General features: G+C 36.8%; 1 protein-coding gene across 4 annotated transcripts in view; it reads right to left on the bottom strand.

The window, feature by feature from the left end:
• Nucleotides 1-27,215, bottom strand: part of NUBPL (nucleotide binding protein like) — a 207,516-nt gene that overhangs the window by 172,288 nt on the left and 8,013 nt on the right. For 3 of the 4 annotated variants that reach the window (XM_032341486.1, XM_032341488.1, XM_032341484.1), the window contains exon 3: nucleotides 26,852-26,886. In XM_032341486.1, the coding sequence (XP_032197377.1) occupies nucleotides 26,852-26,886 (35 nt within the window). Of the gene's footprint in view, nucleotides 1-24,317; nucleotides 24,385-26,851; nucleotides 26,887-27,215 lie in introns of all 4 variants that reach the window. The other variant, XM_032341487.1, reaches the window with a different exon arrangement.

Genomic DNA, 27,215 nt, shown 5'->3' with positions numbered 1-27,215 from the left:
GGCTCAGGTCATGATCCCAGGGTCCTGGGATCCAGCCCTGCATCGGGCTCTCTGCTCACCAGGGAGCCTGCTTCCCCCCTTCTCCCTCTCTGCCTGCCTTTCTGCCAGCTTGGGGCCTCTGTCTATCAAATAAATTAATTAAATATTAATAAATAAATAAATAAATAAATAAATAAAAATAAAAGAATAAAAACCATATGATAGTTTCATAGATGCAGAAAAAGCACTTGATGAAGTACAACACCCATTTATGATAAACACTCTCAAAAAAGTAGCAGAGGGAACATACCTCAACATAACAAAGTCCACACATGAAAAACCCACAGCAAACATTGTATTTTAAAGGTGAAAAACTGAGAGCTTTTCCCTTAAGATTAGGAATAAGATGAGAACATCCACTCTCACCACTTTTATTCACCGTAGTACTGTAGGTCCTAGCCCAGAAATCAGACAATGAATAAAAGGCATCCAAATGGGTAAGGAAGAAGTAAAACTGTCACTACTTGCAGACAACATACTATATATAGAAAACCTTTAAGAGGAAGGAGTGAAGATGGCAGAGTAGTAGTGGGACCCTGGGGTTGCCTCGTTTTTCAAGCCTCATTCTTCAAACACAGCTAGATCAACGTCAAATCATTTTGAACAACTAGAAAATTAATGAGGATTTTAAAAATAATCTATACAGGGCACCTGGGTAGCTCAATCAGTTAAACATCTACCTGTAGCTCAGGTCATGATCAAGTCCCATGTCAGACTCCCTGCTAAGCCCTTTCCCTCTGCCCTTCCCCCCTGTTGTGCTCGCCTTCACTCTCTCTCAAATAAATAAATAAAATAGAAAGAAAGAGAGAGCGAGGGAAAGGGAAGAAGGGAGGGAGGAAACAATATACACAATATACACAATCGGAGGGAAGAACGAGCCAGATAGGAGGTTGAGAGACGTGAATTAGGAGAGAGAAAAGCCATGGTGCCATGGAGGGGTGGGAACACTTTTCGAAGAGTAAAGTCAGGAATAGGGGGAGAGAGATCAGTGAGTAGGGTTTGTGCAAGACATCAAGGTATAGGGATCCCCTGGGTCACACAAGGAGAGAATGTTCCCCTTCCTGGAGCACATTTGGAAGACGGTATTTTACCTCTCCAAGGACAAATGGCCCTCTGAGTGGTACTGAGGGGACATTCAACAGCAGGGGACAGAGGCACACAGGCAGATAAACCTAGCGGCAGCTCTTTACTGTGCTTCAACGTAAGACTCCAGACACTCATGCAAGCATGCGACTGCTTTTCTGGGACAGAAGAATGCCAAGAGTAACACTGCAAGGCTCTCCTCCAGAGGACGGGAGAGAGTCCATGTGCTGCTGAGTACTTTAAACTTTGTTTTGAATCCCAGCCACTGGCCAGAGATAAAACTCAGAAGCACTGTGGTACCATGTGTGCAGACAGCCAGGCAAAGATTAATGGAGGACAGGGATCTTATGAAAGCCTGGGACACAGGTAAGGAGACTGTTCACTTTTCTCTGAGGGCCTCCTTAACAGTGGCAGCCCCAGGTTCCCCTCTTCGGGGATGAAAGGATAAGGGGACGGCATCTTACACACACATGCACACACACTAGCATGGCTGGACTTCAGAGAGAAACACAGCACCTCCAGCAGAGGCTGGAGTCACTTATACCAAACCCTGCCCCCTACACGGCAGGAGAATCTTTACAAGGGCAGGTCTGACTCTGAGCCACTGCAGTGGGCCTCTCCCTCAGAAGACCAACATAGGCCCTCCACATGCATCAAGGATACTGATCATAAAGTGCTCCCAAAGAGTCAGCTTCAATTCTGGTGGAAGTAAGATCAGGCCTTTTTTTCCCCTTCCTCCTGGCTTGTTTCCTTTTCTCAGTTTTTTGGATCAGGCTATTTTTTTCTTCCTCCTTTTTCTTTGGAATCAGGCTTGTACTTCCTTTGTTAGTTTGTTTTCTTTTTCCTTTTCCTTTTCTCTTTTCTGGGATCAGGCTTTTTTTTTTTTTAAATCAGGCCTATCTTCACAAACAAGTAAAGCAAACCTAATTAAAGGTCCAAACACTCCTCACTGCAAGAAGGAAGAACTCTGTAGAGGACCCACCTGTGGTAAAGAGCAGCCAAACACAATAGCAGAGTGCACACAGCACACACCAGAAACACTTCCCAGAGTGCCAGGCCCTGAACAGTGTAGGACCCATTCTTTTTTTTTTTAAGATTTTATTTATTTGAGAGAGACAGAGCAAGCATGCATGAGTGGGGGAGCAGGGGAGCCAGGATGACCAGAGGGAGAAGCAGACTCCCCACTGAGCAGGAAGCCTGACATGGGGCTTGATCCCAGGACCCTGAGATCATAACTTGAGCAGAAGCTTAAACTGAGGCACCCAGGCTTCCTAGGACCCCTTCTTAATACAGGATCTCTCAGAAGCATGAATCAGAACATGCTTTCATAACATGCAAAGGGAAGAAACCCAGACATAATGATAAGACAGAGGAATTCTCCCCAAAGGAAGATCAAGAAATCACAGCAAGAGGGATAAAAATATATGTTTATAAATAAAAAAAAATTAAAAAAAAAAAAAAGAAATCACAGCAAGGGATTTGCTCAAAACAAATACAAGCAATATATCTAAATAAGAATTTAGAAAAACAGTTATAAGAACACTAGCTGAGGGGGGCCACCTGGGTGGCTCAGTGGGTTAAAGCCTCTGCCTTCAGCTCAGGTCATGACCCCAGGATCGAGCCCCACATCAGGCTCTCTGCTCAGCGGGGAGCCTGCTTCCTCCTCTCTCTCTGCCTACTTGTGAACTGTCAAATAAATAAATAAATAATCTTAAAAAAAAAAAAGAAAAAGGACACTAGTTGGGTTTGAAAGAAGCATAAAAGTAACCAGAGAAACCCTGGCTGCAGAGATAAAAGACCTAAAAACTAGTCAGGCCAAAATAAAAAAATGCTGTAACTGCAATGCAAAATTGACTGGATGTAATCCCAATGAAGATGGAAGAAGCAAAAAAGTGAATAGGTGATAAAGAAGATAAAATTATAGAAAATAATGAAGCTGAAAAGAGGGAAAGAAAATTACTAGATCACAAATATAGACTTAGGGAACTGAGAGATTCCACCAAGTGCAATAGTATCCATAGCATAGGAGTCCCAGAAGAAGAACAGAAAAAAGGGGCAGAAGATCTGTTTGAACAATTATAGCTCAAATGCATTAAAGCCCAAGAGGCAAGGTGAACTCCTTTCAAGATCAACAAAAACAGGTCAATACCAAGACATATCACAGGGAAACTTGTAAAATACAAAGACAGAGAATTCTGAAAACAACTAGAGACAAAACACCCTTAACCTACAAGAGTAGACACATAAGATTGGCAGCAGACCAGACCACAAAAACACAGCAGGCCAGAGAGAGTGGCATGATATAGTCAAAATGCTGAATGGGAAAAACATGCAGCCAAAAATACTATATCCAGCAAGGCTGTCTTTCAGAACAGGAGAGATAAAGAGTTTTCAAGATAAGCAAGAACTAAAAGAGTTTATGAACAGAGTTCATGAACACTAGAACACTATAACAGCTCTGCAAGAGCTTGAGCAGGAAGACTACAAAGGAACAGAAACAATCTATAGAAACAGAGACTTTATGATAATATAATGGCATTAAATTCATAACTACCAATAGCTACTTTGAATGCAAATGGACTAAATCCTAAATCAAAAGACACAGGCTATTAGAATAGATTTAAAAAAAAAAAAAAAAGACCTATTGATATGCTGCTTACAAGAGACTCATTTTAGACCCAAAGACACCTCCAGATTTAAAGTAAGGGGGTAAGGGGGTAAAGAACCATTTATCATACTAATGGACATCAAAAGAAAGCTGGAGTAGCCATACTTACATCAGACAAATTAGATTTTAAACCAAAGACTGTAATAAAAGATGAAGAAGGGCACTCTATCATAATAAAGGGGTCTATCCAACAAGAAGATCTAACAACTATAAATTTATGACCTTGACTTGAGAGCAAATATATGTAAATCAATTAATAACAAATGAATATATAATATATAAATTAGTTAAGCTTAAAGAAATTCATTAATAATAATACAATAATAATATGGGACTTTAATGCCCTACTCATACAGTAGGTATGGTCAGATCATCTAAGCAGAAGATCAGCAAGGAAACAAAGGCTTTGAATGACATAATGGATCAGACTTAACAGATATATTTGGAGCACTTCAGCCTAAAGCAGAATACACATTCTTTTGAAGTGCACATAGAACATTCTCCAAAACAGATCATATACTGGGTCACAAATCATGCCTCAACCAATACAAAAAGACTGAGATGATACCATGTATATATTCAGATCACAATGCTTTGAAACTTGAAATCAATCACAAGAAAAAATTTGGAAAGACCAAAAAACATAAAGACTAAAGAACAGCATACTAAAGAATGAATGGGTTAATCAGAAAATTAAAGAAGAATTTAAATAATACATGGAAGCAAATAAAAATAAAAACACAGCAGTCCAAAATCTTTGGGACACAGCAAAGGCTGTCATAAGAGGGAAGTATCTAGCAGGATCTAACAATAGAGTCTCTCCTCAAGAAGCAAGAAAAGTCTCAAATACACAACCTAACCTCACACCTAAAAGAGCTAGAAAAAGAATAGCAAATAAGACCTAAAACTAGCAGGCGCAGGGAAATAATTAAGATCAGGGCATGAATAAATGATAAAGAAATAAAAATAAAACAGTAGAACAGATCAACAAAACTAGGAGCTGGTTCTTTGACAGAATTAACAAAATTGGTAAACCCCTAGACAGACTTATCAAAAAGAAAAGAGAACCCAAATAAAATCACAAATGAAAAGGAGAGTTCACAACCAACACCACAAAAATACAAACAATTATAAGAGAATATTATAAGCAATCATGTGCCAAAACACAATCTGAAAGAAGTGGATACATTCCTGGAAACATACAAACTGCCAAAACTGAAACAGGAAGAAACAGAAAATCTGAACAGAGCCATAACCAACAAAGAAGTTGAAGTAGTATTAAAAAAAAATCTCCCAACAAACAAGACCCCAGGACCAGATGGCTTCCCCGGGGAATTCTACCAAACACTTAAAGAAGAATTAATACCTGTTCTTTTGAAGCTGTTCCAAAAAATAGAAATAGAAGGGAAGTTTCCAAACTCATTCTACAAGGCCAGCATTACCTTGATTTTAAAACCAGAGAGACCCCACCAAAAATTAGAATTATAGACCAATACCCCTGATGAACATGGATGCAAAAATCCTCAACAAGAAACTAGCTAACCAAATCCAACAGTACATTAAAAGTATTATTCACCATGTTCAAGTGGGATTTATTCCTGGGCTTCAGGGGTGATTCAATATCTGCAAAACAATCAACATGATATACCACATTAATAAAAGAAAGGACAAGAACTATATGATCCTCTCAATAGATGCAGAGTAAGTATTTGACAAAATACAGCATCCTTTCTTGATAAAAACCCTCAAGAAAGTAGGGATAGAAAGAACATATCCATAGCCAACCCAGAGCTAATACCATCCTCAATGTAAAAAAACTTAGAGCCTTTCCTCTAAGGTCAGGAACACAACACAGATGTCCATGCTCACCACTGTTGTTCATCATAGCACTGGAAGTCTTAGCCTCAGCAATCAGACAAAAAAAGAAATAAAAGGCATCCATCTCAGCAAGGAAGAAGTCAAACTTTCACTCTTCGTAGATGACATGATACTCTATATAGAAAACCTAACAGAGTCCACAAAAAAATGGCTAGAACTGATAGAGGAATTCAGCAAAGTTGCAGTATGTAAAATCAACATACAGAAATCTGTTGCACTTCTATACACCAATAATAAAGCAGCAGAAAGAGAAATCAAGGATTCAATCCCATCTACATTGCAACTAAAACTATAAGATACGCAGGAATATACCTAACCAAAGAGGCTACACTGAAAACTATAGAACATTTATGAAAGAAACTGAAGAAGACACAACGAAATGGCAAAACATTCCATGCTCTTGGACTGGAAGAACAAATATTATTGGGGTGCCTGGGTGACTCAGTGGGTTAAGCCTCTGCTTCTGCTCAGGTCATGATCTCAGGGTCCTGGGATCGAGCCCCCATCGGACTCTCTGCTCGGGGGAGAGCCTGCTTCCCCCTTCTCTCTCTGCCTGCCTCTCTGCCTACTGTGATCTCTCTCTCTCTGTCAAATAAATAAATAAAATCTTAAAAAAAAAAAAGAACAAATATTATTAAAATTTCTATACTACCCAAAGCAATCTACACATTCAGTGCAATCCCTATCAAAATATCAAAAGCATTTTTAACAGAGCTAGAACAAACAATCCAAAATTGGTATGGAATCAGAAAAGACCCCAAATAGCCGAAGTAATTTTGAAAAATAAAAGCAAAGTGGGAGGTATGACAATAGCAGACTTCAAGCTGTATTACAAAGTTATAATCATCAAGATGGTATGACATTGGCACAAAAACAGATATACATCAATGGAACCAACTAGAGAACCTAGAAATGGACCCACAACTATATGGCAAACTAGTCTTCAGCAAAGCAGGAAAGAATATCCAATGGAAAGAAGTCTCTTCAACAAATGGTGCTGGGAAAACTGAACAGCAGCATGCAGAAGAATGAAACTAGACCACTTTCTCATACCATACACAAAAATAAATTCAAAATGGATAAAACACCTAAATGTAGAAAACATCAAAATCCTAGAGAAAACAGGCAGCAACCTCTTTGACCTTGCAAGAATGCAGAGAAAGGAGAACCCTCTTACACTATAGGTAGGAATGCAAACTGATGCAGCAACTCCGGAAAACAGTATGGAGGGTCCTCAAAAAGTTAAAACAGATTTACCCTACGACCAGCAATTGCACTACTAAGTATTTATCCAAGGGATACAAAAATACTAATTCAAAGGAACACATGCATTTCGATGTTTATAGCACTATTATCAACAACAGACTAAGTTTAGAAAGAGCACAAATGACTATTAACTGAAGGAATGGATAAAGAGATTCGTTATTTACATTACTCAGCCACCAAAAAGAATAAAATCTTGCCATTTGCAATAATGTGAATGGAACTAGAATGTATTATGATAAGTGAAATAAGTCAGAGAAAGACAAATACCGTATGATTTCACTCATATGTAGAATTTAAGAAACATAACAGATGAACAAGAGGGGAAGGAGAGGAGAAATAAAGTAAGATAAAAAACAGAGAGGGAAGCAAACCATAAGAGACTGTTGAGAGAACAAACTGAGGGTTTCTGGAGGGGAGCTGGGTGGAGAGAATGGGCTAAATGGGTCATGGTTATTAAGGAGAACACTTGTGATGAGCACTAGATGTTGTATGTAAATGATGAATCACTAAATTATACTCCAGAAACTAATACTACACTATATGTTAACTAACCTGAGTTCAAATAAAATAAATTAAAAAAAAAAAAAAAAAAAAAAAAGCTTGGGGGGAAAAAAAAGAAAACCCTAAAAACTATACCAAAAAACTACTAGAACTGATAAATGAATTCAGTAAGGTCACAGGACACAAAATCATTGTATAGAAATCTGCTGTATTTATAAATACTAATAATGAAGCAACGAAAAAAGAAATCAAGAAAGCTACTCCACTTATAACTACATAATAAAATACCTAGGAATAAACTTAACTGAAAAGGTAAAAGATTTGTACTCTGTAAACTATAAAACACCAGTGATAGAAACTGAAGACAACACAAATAAATGGAAAGATATTTCATGCACATGGATTAGAATAAAATAGAATAGATTACAGAATATAGAATGAGAATAATATTGTTACAATGTCCATACTACTCAAAGCAATCTACAGATTTAATGCAATCCCTAACAAAATACCAACAGCATTTTTCACAGAACTAGAACAAGTAATCCCAAAATTTGTATGGAATCACAAAAGACCCCAAATAGCCAAAACAATCTTGAAAAAGAAAAAGAAAGCTGGAGGTAGCACAATTCCAGATTTCAAGTTATACTTCAAAGCTGTAGTAATCAAAACAGTATGATACTGGCACAAAAACAGATACATATATCAATGGAACAGGATCTAAAGCCCAGAAACAAATTCATGATATATAGCCAATTAATCTTCGATAAAAGAGCCAAGAATATGAAATGAGAAAAAGACAGTCTCTTCAACAAATGGTGCTGGGGAAAAAAAACAGCTACATCCAAAAGAATGAAACCAGACCACCCTCTTTTACCATACACAAAAATAAACTCAAAATGGATTAAGGATCTAAAGATGAGACTTGAAACCACAAAAATCCTAGAAGAAAGTACAGGCAGTAATTTTCTGGTATCAGTCATGCAACTTTTTTCTAGATAGGTCCCAGAAGCACAGGAAACAAAAGCAAAAACAAACTATTGGGACTACATCAAAATAAAAAGCAAATCAAAAAAAATTCTTAAAAGTGGTAGGACTCCAATTATAAAAATTCACAAACCTCAAGCAAGGATACAGATTACTTACAAGTAGGTGAAACAATATAGACTAAAAAGTACTGCGCTCTTCTATCCTTACAAAAGTTGACTGGAAAGGTCAACATATTTCTGAGTTTTTGCAATCAGGGCAATTCTACTGTATACCAAATCTGAAAATAAGTATTTTTCGAATGCATTCGGAAAATGTATCTGATATCAATTCAGTTGTACAATCAAGAAACCTGGAATGGAAGTCATTGCTGAGTCCTTCCTCTCCTCTCCTATATCCAGTCCATCAACAAGACCTACCAAAACTCCTCTTCCATTTCCTCTACCAACACCCTAGTCTAAGACCTCACTATGCTCTCCTGCTTAGGTTGGTGTAATAGCTTAAATTAGTCTTCTGCACCCACTCAAATATTCCTTCCATTCACCATGTGGCAGTAATGTAATTTTTAAGTAAATCTGATCATGTCTATCCGCTGTCTAAAATTGCTTCCCATTACCAGTATGATATATTCTAAAATTCTTGACACCATCGCTAAGTCGCTAAGGTTACTACTTTCCCTCTCACAGAGACTCACACTGACTACCTCACTGGCCTTTTTTCAGTTCCTTCATACCACCACACCCGTGCTTCTTTCGACCATGGTTTCCTGGCATAAAGGCCCTTGTCCCAGGAGTTTTCATTCCAACTGCAGGGAAAGGGAGGAGGTGGAGACATGGAAGCAAAAGATAAATAAGAACTACCTTGAAAAAAGTGAAACAGAGTAATGTGACAGAGAATAGTGGTGTTTGCAGGAAAGCAGGTATCATTAATCCCTCTGGGAAGTCCTCCCTCAACCTTCAGATTAGGATCAGCATTCTGTTAAATGCCTTGTAACGATGGGATTTCTCTTTGCGGCACTTATTACAGATGTAAATAAACAAGCTGGACTGTCTTATCCACCACTCTATCCAAAATTCCTACCATGGTATCAGACATACAGCAGATATTTAATAAACACACTGTAAAAGAATGTGTTGGGTTCTCCAGTTTCACAAACTGAGTCATAAAACCACAGGCCATGTAATGTAATTAGCTAACCTATCCAACTCTGCCAGAGTCAAAACCAAGAGTCACCAAGATAAGTTATCTGTCCCACCCCTGCTCCATGAGCCTCAACAATACCCTCTCTGCCACCTTTGATTTAGTACTGCCTATGTCATGTACCCTCCAATGTTTCGTAAGACACGCACTTCAACAACAGCTGGCTTCCATCATCCCTATTTAATCATGTATAAAAATAAAACATCATTTATACTATCACAATCATTTCCATGGCAAATATGAAAATATCAAAGTCCTAACTCAAGGACTACAAGAAGTCACAGCTTTGCAGGGGATTTTTGTCGAAGGCAGATGTTAGCTACTCAAGTTCCATTTATAGGGCTTGTTTCCAAGCAAATCTGTTCTTTCCTGACTTCAATTTCCTCTTTTAAAAATGACATTTGATAGACTCTCTAGATTCTCAAATTTTCCTTTTTCTTTTGATTACTTATAACACCCTTTGGTAACATGAAATCAACCCCTTCTTTCCCCATTATAAAAACAATTTCTACTACCAGACTACTTTTGTAAAGATTTGATGCTCAAAACATGTATTATTTATAATGGGGAAAATTCTTTTAAAAGAATTGATATTCACCAGCTCTGCAGTGTGACCACTGAGAGGAACAAAACTGAGAGCTAATTAAGCTGAGCAATTCTCATTAAATGAAGAAAAACAAGTAATATTAAGATTTGGCTCTTAAGTACTTGGTCAAATGCCTAAGAACCACAGTGCCTAGGGAAAGTTCTACCCAGTATGTTGCAAACATCCTTCTTATTCCAAATATGTCCTCCACCCCATCTCACCCCACCAGAGTGGTCTGATCCTTCTTTTGAAACTTAATCCTTTGGAAAAGAAAAGAGACCAGCAATCTAAGTAAAAAGCCTCTCTGCTGTTTAAAAAAAAAAAAAAAGTACACAAATTTTCCTCAAAATGTCTTTCCCCTGGATGAATGCCACCTTTAGTGGTGCACAGCTGGTGTTTGCTCACTAAATGCTCCATTCATAAACAAGCCCCCTCTATCCTATTATCACTAGCATCTATTAATTTTCAACTATCTCTACCATGATAAAATTACTATGCTATGTAGTTTTTGGAAATAACCATTCTTGTCAATACCCAAGTCATCTTGCCACAATTTTTTAATTTCTCAGAGAACTCCTAAAATACCAAAGCTTACCACTATTTTAAGACAAAGAAAGGAAGGGAACTGGCTAATAAACTAACAAGCAGACAACCACTTAAAACCAATGTGCTATACCAATTAGAATATTTTTGAAAAATATCAATTTTTTAAACTCTCTCACAGTTGCTTAAACCAAAATCAAGAAAGCTAAAAAGAAATGAAATTCAGATACATGCTACAACATAGATAAATCTTGAAAACATTATGCTAAGTGAAAGAAGCGGACACAAAAGGACAAATACTGTTATGATTCTGTTACATGAGTACCTAGAGTAGCCAAATTCATAGAGAACAAAAGTAGAATGCCAGCTGCCATAGGCTGGGAGTGGGGGAAATAGGGTCTCATTATTTAACAGATACAGAATTTCAGTTTGGGATGATAAAATAGTTCTGGGGATGGATAGTGCTAATGGTTACATAATAGTGTGAATGCATGTAATGTCACTGGACTCTCTATATAAAAATGGTTAAAATATTAAATTACGTAAATCATTTCGCTGTATCAAAAAAAGAAAGTAACAAGAAATTATCTATTTCCTTAATAATCCACAACCAATTTATCACGAAGTCCTCCTGTCTCTATCTTCAACATAATTTTAGAACCTGAACACTTACCACTACATCTTTACTACCACCGTAGATCACGGTCCAAGCTATCATCTTCAGCTTAAACTACTGCATTAGGTATTAGTCAAATCTCCCTGCTTCTATTCTTATTCCCTTACATCTATACTCTAAAATAAAACCACATCCTTTTAAGGAGTAAGTTAAATTATATCACCGCCCTGGTCAAAAATCACCAGATCATACTCAGAAAAAAGTCCAAATTTCCACCAAAGCTCATAAGGGTTTACATAACAAGTCCCTGCCTATATCTCCCTGAGTCCACTCTAACTAACCACACAGATTTTCATGCTGTTCTTTAAAATAAGCTAAGTTGAACCGACCTCAGGGCTTTTGCCTTTCCTGTGGCCCAGTTTCTCAATTCAGTGAGATCTCTGTTCAAATGTGTTCAGAGAGCCCCTTCCTGACAACCCCATCTAAAAGACCACCTTCCATTACTATCTCCTTACATTACTATCTCCTTACACTGCTTTACAATCTTTCATAAATCTTATTACTACCTAAAAGTATATGTTTATCTATTATATCTCCTGTACTAGAATATAAACTCCTTAAGAACAGAAACTTAAGACTTTTTTACCACTATATCTCCAGGACCCAGAAAAGTGCCCAGCAAATGGTAAATATTCAGTAAATACTTGAACAAATATAAGTCTTCTTATTTGTCAAAGCATCAAGTATTAGACCCTTCATTTTCATTTCATATAAATAGACACTATTATACATTAAAGGAAATCATGTTATTTGAAATAACCACGAGGAACCCTCAATCACCCAATATCCCATATACCTTTTTAATCAGAGTCACCCCTTGAAAATGGAACAACCCTTGAAAATGGAAGAATGCAATCACTGTGTCCCATAACACAAAACCCTCGGTCAATGTGAATTTCACCTCAATTTTTAAAATTAACTAATTAAAAAAAAAAAAAAAAAAAGACTATTCTATCAGCACCAGTCAACTCCTCACACAGCTTCAGCCGAGATTTTCCCCTTCTGTTCACCAATTCCCCACTAAGGAAATAAGAAAGACTATGTTCAAATTTCTAAACATTACCATAAATATAAATCTCTCCCTAAGTTTAGATAGACTGATCATTTTAGAAGATGTACTACTGAATGTCTATAATATCTGAATATTTAATTGTCTTAATTGCTCACAAATGCTTTTAACATTTATGTCTCCACCATCAGCACTTAAACCCCATTTCACCTGGCAATGGTATGATAAAATAATACCCATGCCTTAATTTCTATAACAAGATCCACTCCATCACTAAGCAGGTAAATGGAAATTTAGCATTTGTTATTCTGTTGCATATATAAGCACAAAGGCCAACAAACAAGACACCAATATGAAAATTTTCATTCATGTTTCTTGGCCAGAATATCTTCAAATGCATGGAATATTTTAAATAACCTAATAGAAATGATACAACTCTCCTATTCTATCTTAAGTAAGCTGTATTTTTAATTATTTTTTAAGAAAACATGTAAGTGAAGAACAGGATTAGATATGTTGGTCATCTTTTATTTAAGCCACCCCAAATAGCTCAAAGGATAGAACTAGATAGAGCCTGATCAGTTTCCATGGTGACTGGCAAAGAGCCCCATCACACTCCAGATAACATTCCAGCAGATTTCAGAGCAAACTCTGCTCCAGAGTTTGAAGAAAACTTGTGTGTCTTATTCTATTCAGGAAAAATCTAAACAGAGAACAACCCATGCAGAGAACTGCTTTTAAAGGCTACTCCAGTCCCACCTTAATTTAAGAATGTTACATTGTTTAAGAGCCACAGGCATAAACCAACTTTGTCATTTATTGCTCTTAGAAAATCCTAGCTTATTATCTGTCTTGACAGTAATAAAATCATCTTTTAAAGCTACAGTAGGATAGAGTTCTTCCTTCCAACTCAGCTGAAAAATAGGCAGTTACACTTTATCAATCACGGAAGTAGAACATACTGTCTGCTCTCTTTAAGTGACCATTTAAGATTTTTATGGAAGTACAAAGGAGACTTAGGTCCTTTTGGAAGACAAGAAGAGAGAGACTTTCTGAAGAAGCTTCTTAAGAATAATAGCTAAAGAACTACTAAAAACAGCAATCCATTTTCTATAAAATTGGTTGATGTGGTTAATTTGGCAAAGCACTTGAGAGGCAAAGGAGGAAGCAAGAATATGGCGAGAGGTTCAAGCTTATAATTATTTAGTCTTATTACACCAACAATACATAAAGACTCTTTAAAAAAGTTCTTCCCCCTTTCATCTGAACACTCAGTGACCCAATTCTGCACAGCAGTGCTGACCCTAGCCCTTTCACAGAGTGCAACTGCCAAAAGTGAACTATCACATGTTTCTGACAAAAGAGAATTAGGCTGGAATGAAATCTGTAATGTGGAATATTTCAAGGCCAAAATTAGAGCTTAAAAATGCCACTACTGAAAACAATACTATTCTGATCTCAACTTTATCCTTCTAGCTTTGAATCTTATCAAAGATTGTTTTAAATCTAATACTTGCCCACTTCCCTAAATTTTCTGGCACACAAGAATAATATTTCAAATAGGTCTTTTTGGGTTTTGTTGTATATGTTTTAAATGAAATAAAATTGTTGAAGTACAGAATATAAACTCCCTTATTTAAAAACTTTAACAGACATTTAATAAAGCCCAGTAACTCAAACCTTTGGAGAATTCCACCAAAGTATAATCTGTTTCCAATCAACCTAGCAAGCATTTACCAAGTATGTAATGATGGGCCAGCCAACAGTGATGGATGATTTAAGATACAGTCCCTGGCCTCATGGAAGCTACAGTCACCCTACTGGCAGAAGATAAATATATGAACAAATAATGGAAGAACTGACATTATTTGAAGTCTCTAGGAAGACTTCACATAGGAAGGAACAGCCAACACGAGACCCAAAGGATGAAAGGAAGTGGGAGAGGAAGGAAGACAGTCAATTCAAAGGACCAGTTAACACAAAGTCAAGTGCACACTGGAAATTTAGGTAGAGCCAACCTTTAAGAGCTAAGCTATGCAATTTGGACAGAGACCTGTACGTAGTAAGAACTATCCTACAATCAATACGAGGGATTATTTAATTCAAGGTGAGAGAGATTACGTAGATCAAATAAGAGGTTACAGAAAACTCTTAAATGAAATATGATCAAATTCTTACCAAGGTTCATTATAATGGAGAAAAGCAGGTATTTCTCAAATTAAAAAGGCCAGTACTTAGTGGCTGATACACAAAAGAGGAGTGGGATTAGAGAAATGAAATACAAGGATAATATCAAGGTTTCTAAGCAAGATACGAGCAGATATGGTATGGTAATTTTAAAACATGGACACGTATTTTTTGATCCCCTCCCAGGAAGTTCAGTATATGTTTCCTCTTCCTGAATCTGGGGAGGACTACTTCAATCCAGAATTTAGGCTGACTATCAAGCCTAGGTCAAAGAAGACCATACAGCTTCCCTATTCCCTGGGACACAAACTTGGAGCCCTGAGCCACTATTTAAGAAGTCAAACTACTACACTAAGGCCTCCATGCTATAAGGAAGCTCATGTAACATGGAAATGCACTCCAATCAACTATCCCAGCTAAACTCAGTCTTCAAATCCAAGAGTTAAAGATGTGAGTGAAGAGCCTCCAGATCGAGCCTTTTGAGTCTTCCCTGGTGAAGCCTCAAACATTGTAGAACAAAGACAAGCCATCCCTGCTATTTCCTATCCCAATTCCTGTCTCACAGAATCTGTGAACAGAACAGCTGTTGATGTCACACACTTTAGGGTAGCTTGTTTCATAACAATAGGTAACTGAAATGGGTGATAGTAACATATAAGTGAATTATTAAGGAATACAAGAACAGAGGTTTGCAGAGAAAGAGGTTCCATTTCAATCATTTAAATCTGTCATATCTACAGAATGGCTAAAATTAACAACACAGGAAATGAGATATTGGCAAGGATGCAGAGAAAGGGGAACCCTCTTACACTGTTGGTGGTACAGCTGGTACAGCTGATACAGTGCTGGTACAGCCACTCTGGAAAATAGTATAGAGGTTCCTTAAGTTAAAAGGACAGGGTGCCTGGGTGGCTCAGTTGGTTAAGGGACTGCCTTTGCCTCGGATCATGATCCTGGAGTCCCAGGATCAAGTCCTGCATCGGGCTCCGTGCTCCACAGCGTGTTCTGCTTCTCCCTCTGACCTTCCCCCTCTCATGCTCTCTCTCCCTCTCTCTCTCAAATAAATAAATAAATAAATAAAATCTTGAAAATCTTAAAAAAAAAAAAAAAAGACCACTACCCTACAATTCAGCAATTGTATTTATCCAAAGGATACAAAAATACTGATTCAAAGGGGCACATGCACCCCAATGTTTACAGCAGCACTATCAACAATAGCCAAGGTATGGAAAGAGCCCAAATATCCATTGGCTGATGAATGGATAAAGAAGATGTGTATAGGGCGCCTGGGTGGCTCAGTGGGTTAAGCCGCTGCCTTCGGCTCAGGTCATGATCTCAGGTCCTGGGATCGAGTCCCGCATCGGGCTCTCTGCTCTGCAGGGAGCCTGCTTCCTCCTCTCTCTCTGCCTGCCTCTCTGCCTACTTGTGATCTCTCTCTCTGTCAAATAAATAAATAAAATCTTTAAAAAAAAAAAAAAAAAAAAAGAAGATGTGTATAAACACAAACACACACACACACACACACACACAGGAATATTACTCAGTCGTCGAAAAAGAATGAAATCTTGCCATTTGCAACACCATGGACAGAACCAGAGTGTATTATGCTAAGTGAAATAAGCCAGTCAGAAAAAGAAAAATACCATATGATTCCACTCATGTGGAGTTTAAAAAACAAAGAACAGATGAACATAGGGGAAGGAGAGGAAAAATAAGATAAAAACAGAGAGGGAGGCAAACCACAAGAGACTCTTAACTAGAGAACAAACTGAGTGTTGCTAGAGGGCAAGTGAATGGGGGAATGGGGGTAAATGAGTGATGTGGAGGGCACTTGTTGTGATGAGCACTGGGTGTTATATGTAAGTGATGAATTACTAAATTCTATTCCTAAAACTAATACTATACTATTTTGTTAATTTGAATCTTGGAGAATAAACAAATACATAAATAAATAAATATATCTGACATAATCTGTAAAACACCATATGGAGATCTTGAGTAAACTACTGAAAATAAGGATTTTAAAAAAGACATAGACACTGAAGAAGCAGTATATGAAAACAAAGGAGGACGTGCACGTATGAGGGAGAAAAATCAAGAGTTATGGAAATGGAATAATATGAAAAGTTAGAGAGGAAATTGAAAGAGTCAGAGAAAGGGGGAAGAATTAAGACAGAAGGTTGTTGTAAAAGCCAAACAAATTCTCTTAAGGTGTCAGCAGTATCACATGCAGCAGGAAATCAAGCAGGATCAAGAGAAAGGGAACAAATACACTTGGCAGAGAACTGGTAACTAGGAGAGGAAATTCAGTTGTATGGTGATAAGTCAAATTATGGAAGCAGCAAAATAAAATAGGAATCTATAATGACATAGCCAGTATAGATTACTCTCTCCAGTATGACTATGCCTATAATGGGAAAGTAACAGAGGGCAGAAGCTTGAGGGAAACAAGGTAAAGACAATCTGCTGTTTTATTCACTAACACAAAAAATGCACATTTATATTTTTCGGGGTGTATGAGTAAAATGAGTAGATCAATAGATCAAAAGGAAGGAATTAGTAAAGAGAAACCGAAGATAACCAGAAGGAATTAATGAATCAAAGTCTTAGAAAAGGTAGGAAGTGAAGGATGAAGAGTCCATATAAAGATACCAGATGTGATATCTCTTTCTCTGAGGTAGAAAGAAATGAAGAGCATGATGACTGTATAAAAATATACTAGACAGAGGAAGAAAACAGTAAATACATTACCAATGAAAAGTCACATGGAATGGGAGCGAAGAAACTGGAATAGTACAGAAGGCTAAAGAGCAGAAAAAGCCATCTGTAGTAAATGGGAAAGAAAAAAGACAGGAAACAAGAATCATCAAGTCATACAGAGATCCCTGCTTTGAATGGAAATAAAATCCCCCAGTCACTCAGGCTGTAAATTAACTAAGATGAGGACAGACACAGGGTTTTTTCAATTCTGTATCCCACGCTAAGCAGAGCACCTAGAGAATAGGCCTTCAAATGGATGGCTGATGAATGACTGAATGAATTAACAAATCTATATATGAAGGAATAAGAAAAAGTAATTCATTAAAAATCTGTTTTTTTCACTGATTATAAAATGATAATCCCCCATGTATGTATGAGCATGTACATATCACAATTATCAAATATTTGCAAGAAAAGTCATCAGTTATTACAAATAGTTCCATTTATACCAAAAGAAATCTTAGTTTTAGTAAAGACTTTTGTTCTACTTGCAAATATATTTTCGGAGACTTTTTCTCCTTGGTAAAAGTCAAAATTTATTAATTCAAATGCACTTATAAAACACAGTTCTTACCAAGAATTATCTTTGAATTGAAGAACACAAAGAAAAAAATTACAGTTTTGCAAATGTTCCTTCTGGATCTCTTGCCCCAGTTTCCCTTTAACTTTAAAGTTATTATACTTCAAACACTAATAGTGTACCCTTTCTCCAAAATAGCTAACCATAATATTGAAACAAAATATTTTTATAAGAAATGTATGTTACATATACTAAAAAACAATAATTAAAAAAAAAAAAACATTAAGAACAGGTCAATTTGAAAATAATGCAATCCCCTCATAACACTGGCATTAAAGAAAAGATAAGCCCCAACCTTACAAACTTGAACTAAGTACTATACATCAGGATTTCACATAGGTAATTGTGAGAAACACAGTTTCATACATATTTAATCCAAATTCACATCATAAAAATAATCCAGATTATAATAACATATGCAGGGGCACCAGGGTGGGTCAGTTGGTGAAGCAACTGCCTTTGCCTCAGGTCATGATCCTGGAGTCCCAGGATCCAGTCACCCATCGGACTCCCTGCTCAGCAGGGAGTCTGCTTCTCCTTCTGACCCTCCCCCTTCTCATGCTCTCTCTGTCATTCTCTCTCTCAAATAAATAAATAAAATCTTAAAAAAAAAAAAAAGTCCAGGTTGGCATGTGGAGTACTACAATAGCTAATAAGTATAGCTCTTATTAGCATTTATTATATGCCAGACACTGTGCTTCATGCTTTATATACATTACCTCCTTTAATACTTAAAACCTTAGGAGATAGGTACAGGCCAAAGTCATATAGCTTCCAAGAGGCAGAACCAGAATTAAGCCCAGTTCTGTATACAAAAAAGCTATACACATAACTATTAACTGCTAATACATGTAACTATTAATGAAGAAAATTACAGTATTTTAAGTGGTGGTACATAACATATTCCAAGATTGCTGAACTTTTCAAAAACGAAAACTAAATCTTGAAGGAAATCTTGAACTAAAACTTCCTAATTTTTCATAACATGATCACAAAACTTCACAGGCTTAAGATAATCTTAATTACATTTGAAGAACCACTAGTGATAATTTGTGAAGAAGAGAAGTATGTCTGGAAAGATTAAGTGTAAAGACATTATGAGATCATGGGAAAAAAATATTTTAAGATAAACATCAATGGGAAAAAAAAACAAAAAGACCCAAACTCTTTGAAGATAATACTGCTTCACTTTCCATCTTTAAGTTCAATTAAAATTCTAATTAATGATTCATTCTAGCAATGGAAAATAAGTAAAAACCTAAAATAACTTTTGCGAAAACAGTCAAGTAAGTAAAACATGTATCAGCTTTTACTTTTAAATACTACTTACAAAAAGCTTTTATTTAGCCACCCATACCAAAAATTGATTTAGAACTTACTATGTATCAGCCGGAGTGCTAAGCTCTTCACATACATTATCCCATTTAAATTTTAATTACTTCATTTCCTCAGGAAAAAAAAAAGCATAATTTAGCAGTGAACAACTTATTCAACAGTTAGAATTTGCCATAGAAATGAAATATATATGTATGTGTGTATATATATTCACAACCAGTCTTCATTTAATATGTCCCACAGTCTTTACCAACATTTATCAAAAATCTACTATGTATCATCACTGGACTAAGCACTGAGGATTTTTAAAAAAGAGGAATAAAACCAAAACTACTGACCCTAAAAGGTTCACAGATTAGCATAGGAGATAAACAAGTAAACTCTTCTAAAATAATATGGTTAAGTGTTAGTCCTTTCCTCAAAACATCATAGCAAAGAAATAGACAGCAGGGATCACCTCACAGAAGATACACAGTTAAGAGTCTGAATAAAGCAGCAGCATTAAGGAATGAAAGGAGAGGACACAATATACAGAATTTTAAGTGGTAGAAGCAGCAGGGATGGGTGACCAATTTGAAGGCGGGCAGGAACCAAATGATCCCACATGACAAAGAAAGTTATAGGGAAAAAGGGTTTGGTTTTACACACACTGAGCTTGGATGCCATTCCAGTAGATGTCTACAGAGACAACTAGACAGACATGTCTGGTACCCAGGAGAGAGATCCTGGCTGGTAACGAATTTGGAACCAAGGGCACATCAGTAGTAACTGGAGCAGGGATTTGAAAAAATGAGATTAGCAGATACAGAGTATAAAATGAGAAAAGGGTTAAGTGGAATCATAGAATGTACCATGTTTTAAGAAGCAAGAAAAAAACAGTGAATATGGGGCGCCTGGGTGGCCCAGTGGTTGGGCCGCTGCCTTCGGCTCAGGTCATGATCTCAGGGTCCTGGGATCGAGTCCCGCCTCAGGCTCTCTGTCAGCAGGGAGCCTGCTTCCTCCTCTCTCTCTCTCTGCCTGCCTCTCTGCCTACTTGTGATTTCTCTCTGTCAAATAAATAAATAAAATCTTTAAAAAAAAAAACAGTGAATAGCCCACTAAGCCATAAAAAGTCCTCTTGTCCCACACCACCTCTCAAAAAACAAAACAAAACAAAACTTGGCACTTGACATACTATGAAACCATTCTATATACTTAATTCATCTGTGCAGCAAACATTTATTGTGCATTTCCAAAATCATAAAGCACTGTGCTGTTGCTAAGGATAGCCAAGGATGAAGACAACACAACCTTTAACTATAAAAATCTACCTAAGATAGAAGCAGTTGAGCAAGTAGGTTAAGAGCACAGGATCTAGGTTAGCATTCAAATCTTGGCTCTGCCATTTACTTCTTCAGTGACCCTGGACAAAATACTCAACTTCCAAATACTTCTGCTTTCTAGCTACAAAAGGGATCATAATAGTATCTATTCCCATATGGTTGCTATGAAACATAAATGAGTTAAGAATCTGTCATGAGGGAAAGTGCTTGACATATAATAAATGCTCAATAAATGTTAGTTATATCATTTGTCATTATAAAAATTACCAGAATGGTTGCATAAGAACAATAATCATACAAATAAATAGTGCTACTGGATTTCCCAAGACAGAGAAAGAAAGGAATTTAGTGCCCCTGTGTGAATGAGAATGCAGCCTGCAGGGGTGCCTGGCTGGTTCAGTAGGTACAACATGTGACTCTTAATGGACTGTGAGTTCAAGTCTCAAGCCAGGTCTAGAGCTTACTTAAAAAATAAAAAAATAAATAAAACAAAACGAAGCCTACAGTTGTACAAGAAGAGGGTAGTCTGGATTTCTATCATACTCAACCTCCTTGACAAGTACCCTTATGCATGATATAACCAGCACAGCCATAAATGGTAGTCTGGAAGATAGGGCATGTAAGCTGAAGAAAGGTGAAGAGAATACTCCATTTCAGCAAGAACATAGTACATCCAAGCCCAAATTGGCAAGAAACTTCAAGTAACCCAGATTGGCCAGAGCACAAAGACCATTTAGATGATAGACTGAACACAAACCTATGAAGGCAGATGGAAGCCAGATCGCTGAAGATCTTGAGCAAAGGCATTCAGTAGTGACACTAAGCAGGAATGATGCAATTCCAATAATGCTTTAGTAAGAGTAATTAGGCATTATGTACTGAATGGATTTGAGCATAAGCAGGTAATAGATTGGACTACTGCAGTGGTCTTCTAGTCTGAGTTACTCAAAGGCAGGGACCAGGTGTCTCATTCCTTTCTATATCCTCCAAATAAAGTGCTTAGGATAGAAGAGGCACTCAAAAACTGAAGTATAAAATGAATAAAAGAGCCAAACAGTAATGTGGGTCTTAGTTAGAGTGGGAATAATGACAATAGAAAAATACATATTGGAAAAACATCGCAGGGATAGAAACAAGGGTATTTGCTGACTGATGAAATGTGGCAAGGAAAGGGCAGAATCAATAAAGACTGTAAAGCTGATAAATACTATGACATTGCATTACAGGTTTCTGTGAGAACCAAATACAATTATGTGCATGAAAATGCTCTATAAAAAAAAAAAAAAAGATCACTTTTCTCTGGAAGAAAAGCTACTCATCCTAGAAGGATACACTACTATATTTGACCTTGAATATATCTCGTCATTTTAAGACTTTTATCTTCCTTTTGTGTTCACAGGATTATAAAACCTTTAAGAGTACACAACGTGTCTACTCTTATGAAGCACAATAAAACCTTACTGTTGTCTTAATTAGCGCTTTCTCACTCACAAATGATTACTGAACTGAATTTATCTATACACCACCAAAATATACACACACACAGATACACAGAAATATGTACACACCTAAACAAACACATATACACACACACAACACTGTTTTGTGAATGTAGTCTTAGGCTGTGAACTCCCACAGCACATTTACTTTTCTTTATATTCTCAGAGTATCTGGCAACAAGTGTTATAGGTACTCAAATATTTGTTGGACTAAAATGAACTGAACTGACAGGAATCTCACAGAGCTAATCAATGGTATCTGGTAGTCTTTAAGTTTCCCTCTCCCAGTCTCAGTGCCCTTCCCACTGTTTATTAAATTTACACTGTAAAAGAATGAGACCCATAACATGGTTAAGAAGACAGAAAAAAGGGGACACCTGGGTGGCTCAGTCAGTTAAGCACCAGACTCTTGATTTTGGCTCAGGTCATGATCTCAGCATTGTGAGATCACGTCCTGCATCAGGCTCTGCACTGGGTGTGGAGCCTGCTTAAGATTCTCTCTCTGCCCCTCCCCAAGCCCTGCCCCTCTCTCCCTCTCTTAAAAAAAAATGATTGGAAAATCAGAGGGGGAGATGAACCATGAAAGACTGTGGACTCTGAGAAACAAACTGAGGGTTTTGAAGGGGAGGAGGGTGGGGGGTTGGGTGAGCCTGGTGGGGTATTAAGGAGGGCACATATTGCATGGAGCACTGGGTGAGGTGCATAAACAATGAATTTTGAAACACAAACACACACACACAAATAAAATAAAATAAAAAAGATTGAAAAAAAGAAAAATCAAAAAAGGATTGTCAATATATATGATCTGTGGTGTGCCAGGAAATGTTTAACAAATGGCTCAAGATGTGGTGGGGTTCTGATTTTCAATATTTGCCAACTTCCATGGTTTAAATATTCCCACAATGGCCTATTTCATGGTAACAACATGGTATCAACTAGTTCCCAAATTCCTGAAAATTTAACAATTGGCCCTCACAAACAAGCATGAGTCAGCTCCAACAAATCACTGGATGCATTATTTAGATGCATAGCACATATGATCTCAAACTCTACTCTGCAATACTACCTTCTACATCCCCCAAATGAAAGTACAAAAGACAAGGGAAAAGGAAAAGCTGCACCCTATTCCCATTAAGGCCTTTACCTCAATCTATAAAGTAGTCTTCTTATAAACTGGGCATCTGATCCAGCCCAGAAATTCCTTTTGCCTAGGCTAGTGACATCTGAAATTTTCTGATCATGCACTCCAATCAGTAAAATATGTTTAAGCATATATCCTTAATATATGTTAATATATTTGTTTATAAATTACATTGCAACTACCATATATACTATATATACTAACATAGTATAAATTATAAAGCATACACAAAAAACATAAATTTTAAAAGATAAAAATTAATACAAATAGAAAAGAAAAATTTCCTTCCTACATCCCAATGGACTATATTACATACACCCCTGGGGTTTACACAATCTTGTTTAGAGACTACTAAGGTCAATATCAAAAGTAAAATGAATAGCTTCCTTTTCCTATATCCCTTTCCTGGATCTGGATCTTCTATTCCAATGCTGAAAAAGGGCAAGTACAACCCATGGAAAAGAAAGGAGGTAAAAGTTAGCAAGGTCTTAAACAAAAATGGCCTATAGAGAAGAAAATCAGAGACCCCTTTTATAATTCAAACTCCACAGAATTAAGCCTCCCTGGGAATGAATTACTGGAGAGGCTCCAAAGACACCATCCTAACTGGAGTTTTTAACCCCATAAAGAGACATATTCTGGCCATCGATATCAACTCAGGCAAACAGAAGAGCTGGGAGGAACCATGAGCTTCCCCTAAGGACCAAACATGTCCTCCAAATAAGTATAATATTAATAAAATCTTAAATTGGGAAATAGAAGAGCATAAAACTATGCCAGATACATATAAATCATATAGAACAGATATAGCTCTTCTTTTCTGTATGCAAGCTGTCCTCTGGCAGAGCACAGTTTAAATTAAACACGCTAGTCCCGAATCAAAAACACTAACTTTGCTTAAAAAAAAAAAAAAAAAATCAAGAAATGAACAACAAAAAACACCTTCACTAGGATCAAAGAATACTAAAAACCTTCCTAAGGAAGATTTTACAAACATTAAAAACAGTAAGGATACTCAAGATTACTAAATGAGCCAGGTGAAGTGTTACTGCTTTACCTTTCTTGTTGCCAATTTCCGTCACACATATAAAGCACTAAAGATGAATCTGCCTTCAACCCTGCTCCTTGAAAGAAGAGAAAAGGAAAAAAACAAAAACACAGAAATAAAAAAAAAAATTTCTGAACTACCATCTCATCAAGAGTAGCAGTATCTGGGGCACCTGGGTGGCTGAGTCAGTTAAGCATCTGCCTTCAGGTCTGGTCATGATCCCAGAGTTCTGGGATCAAGCCCCCGGTTGGACTCTGCTCAGCAAAAAGCCTGCTTCTTCCTCTCCCTCTGCCTGCTGCTCCACCTGCTTCTGTGCTCTATTAGATAAATTTAAAAGATCTTAAAAAAAAAAAAAAAAGATAAAGAGCAATCTTTAACATGAAGGAATCAACCCCTTTTTAACTATTCTTTTCATCCTTTGATCCCTATTACATAGCTGCTTCACACTGACTTAAGACTCAAGGCTTTAACTAAAATGATAACCAACTTAAAAGATTCCCACACTGGGATGCCTGTATGGCTCAGTCATTAGGCATCTACCTTTGGCTCAGGTCATGATCCTAGGGTCCTGGGATAGAGCCTTGCACCCAGAGGGCTGCCTGCTCATCAGGAGGCCTGCTTCTCCCTCTCCCACTCCCCCTGCTAGTGCTCCCTCTCTTGCTGTGTCTCTGTCAAATAAATAAAATCTTAAAAAAAAAAAAAACCCCACATCTACAAATTATCTACCTTCCCATCTATTGACTCTTCCCTGTCTCCTTCCTTCTTTAACGAAGATGGTGTCTCTTCTCCGGGGTAACTAAGTCCCCTAAGAGAAATTATTTTTAAAAATATATTACTGGCTCTTACTTCAATAAGGCTGCCTAAAAACACATGATTATCTCTCTTCTTTCCAAATTCCCATTGAAAAAATGGTTTAAAACCAAATAAAAAACATAACCACACTAGAAAACAAAAAAGGATGCCATCAGCAGACAAGAGTTTTCACAAACTCTAGATCCATGATTCTCAAACATTAGCATGCATCAAAATCATCTAAGGGGCTGATTAAAACATAGATTCCAGCTAATATAACACTGTAAGTTGAATCCACTTCTATAAAAAAAAATTAGATTAAATTAAATCAAATTAAAAACAGGTTGTAGAGAAAACACACAGACTGCAGAATTCTACCTTCATGGATTCTGATTCATTAGGTTTAAGATGGGCTCAAGATTTTGCATGTCCAACAAGTTCCCCAGGTGATAATGATTCTGCTGGTCTGAGGACCATACTATAAGAATCACCATGCTAAGTAAGTAGAGATCACTAAAAGGAAGAATTTTTAAATTAGTTTTAATTAGCATCCTCAAAGAGATTCAAACGAATGATAGACGCATTGTTTCTCACTATTTGTAATATAAGAAAGAGTTCTGGAAACCTGGAAAAAATACAATTCTGGAATTTAAAAATAAAAATCAGAAGGGCTAAATAACAACTAAAACCCAACAAAGTATGTGGAAAATAGTCTAAGATATCTTCCAAAACATACAACAAAAGACAGAGATGGAGAATATGAGAGAAAAATTAACATGCAGGGGCACCTGGGTGGCTCAATCGGTTAAGCCTCTGCCTTTGGCTCAGGTCATCCCAGGGTCCTGGGATTGAGCCCCACATCAGGCTCTCCACTCAGTGGGGAGCATGCTTCCCCCTCTCTCTCTGCCTGCCTCTCTGCCTACTTGTGATCTCTGTCTGTTAAATAAATAAATAAAATCTTCTTTAAAAAATCAACATGCATAAAGGATTAATATCTATCTAATAGATTTCTGGAGACAGAACAAACACACCACTTAAAGTAATCAAGGAAGAAATTTCAAAATTTGAAAACTGCCTGGCTAATTTCCAGTCAGGTAAAAAATTTTGAAGTCAACAAGTGGATGCATACTTGTGACATTTCTAAACTTAAAAGACATAAAGAAAACTCTAAAAGCTTTGAGGAGAAAAACACAGATTATTACAGAGCAATATGAATCAGACTAGCATCAGATATTTCATTAGCGTGACAGAAGAAAAAGGAATGTTGTTTACAAGGTTCAGAGATGCAATTATTTTGAACCTGGAATTCTACATCTAGGCAAATCAAAGTCAAATCAAATATAAAGGCAAAATAAAGACATCTTTGGAAATTTAAGAACTAAGAAAAATGATTTCCTGTATTTATTTCCTACTTCTACTGTGAGAAATTATCACAGACGTCCAAAATGGGTTTCAATGAGCTAAAATTAAGGTGTTGGCAGAATCACATATCTTTTGGAAGCTCTAAGAAAGAATCCATTTCCTTGCCTTCTCTACCTTCCAAACGCTGCCTGAATTCTTTGACCCCTTCCATTTTCTTCATTACCATTAGATGTACTCGGTACTTATGGCAGATTTCTTAGTTCCTTAAAGAAAAGCAAGGGACTACAGCTACACGATATAGCCCCTGACAGAATAAATGAAAAATACGCTCTTTATCATTTCCTTAAAAACATTTTAATAAATTAATGTTCTTATTAATAAACACCTACCGAATCATTCGCTGCTAATGCAAGTGCAAGGTTCACTGTAAGAAACAAAAAAGTAATTAAACTTAGTGACTTTCCCTCTATTAAAATTCAGTTTGCCTTCTAATATTTTCAATGTAATAACCAAAGCACAGAGATTTTTAATATATTTCCTTTACTTATAAAAAATAAAGACAGAGAGAATACAGAAAGTAAAAAAGACAAAAAGACGGTAACATCCCAACATAAGCAATCGATGCCTGCCCTACAATTAACATTTTAAATGACTCATTTTTATAATCTGTTATAATGTTGTTTAAATAATCTACTTAGCTTTTAAAAAACAATGTTACTGATATATATAGTTCAATTATTTTCAAAAACATTT

Source organism: Mustela erminea, chromosome 5, assembly GCF_009829155.1.
Source record: "Mustela erminea isolate mMusErm1 chromosome 5, mMusErm1.Pri, whole genome shotgun sequence".
NCBI lineage: Eukaryota > Metazoa > Chordata > Mammalia > Carnivora > Mustelidae > Mustela > Mustela erminea.
The sequence above is the reverse complement of the archived record's forward strand: the minus strand, read 5'-3'. Positions and strand labels throughout refer to the sequence as shown.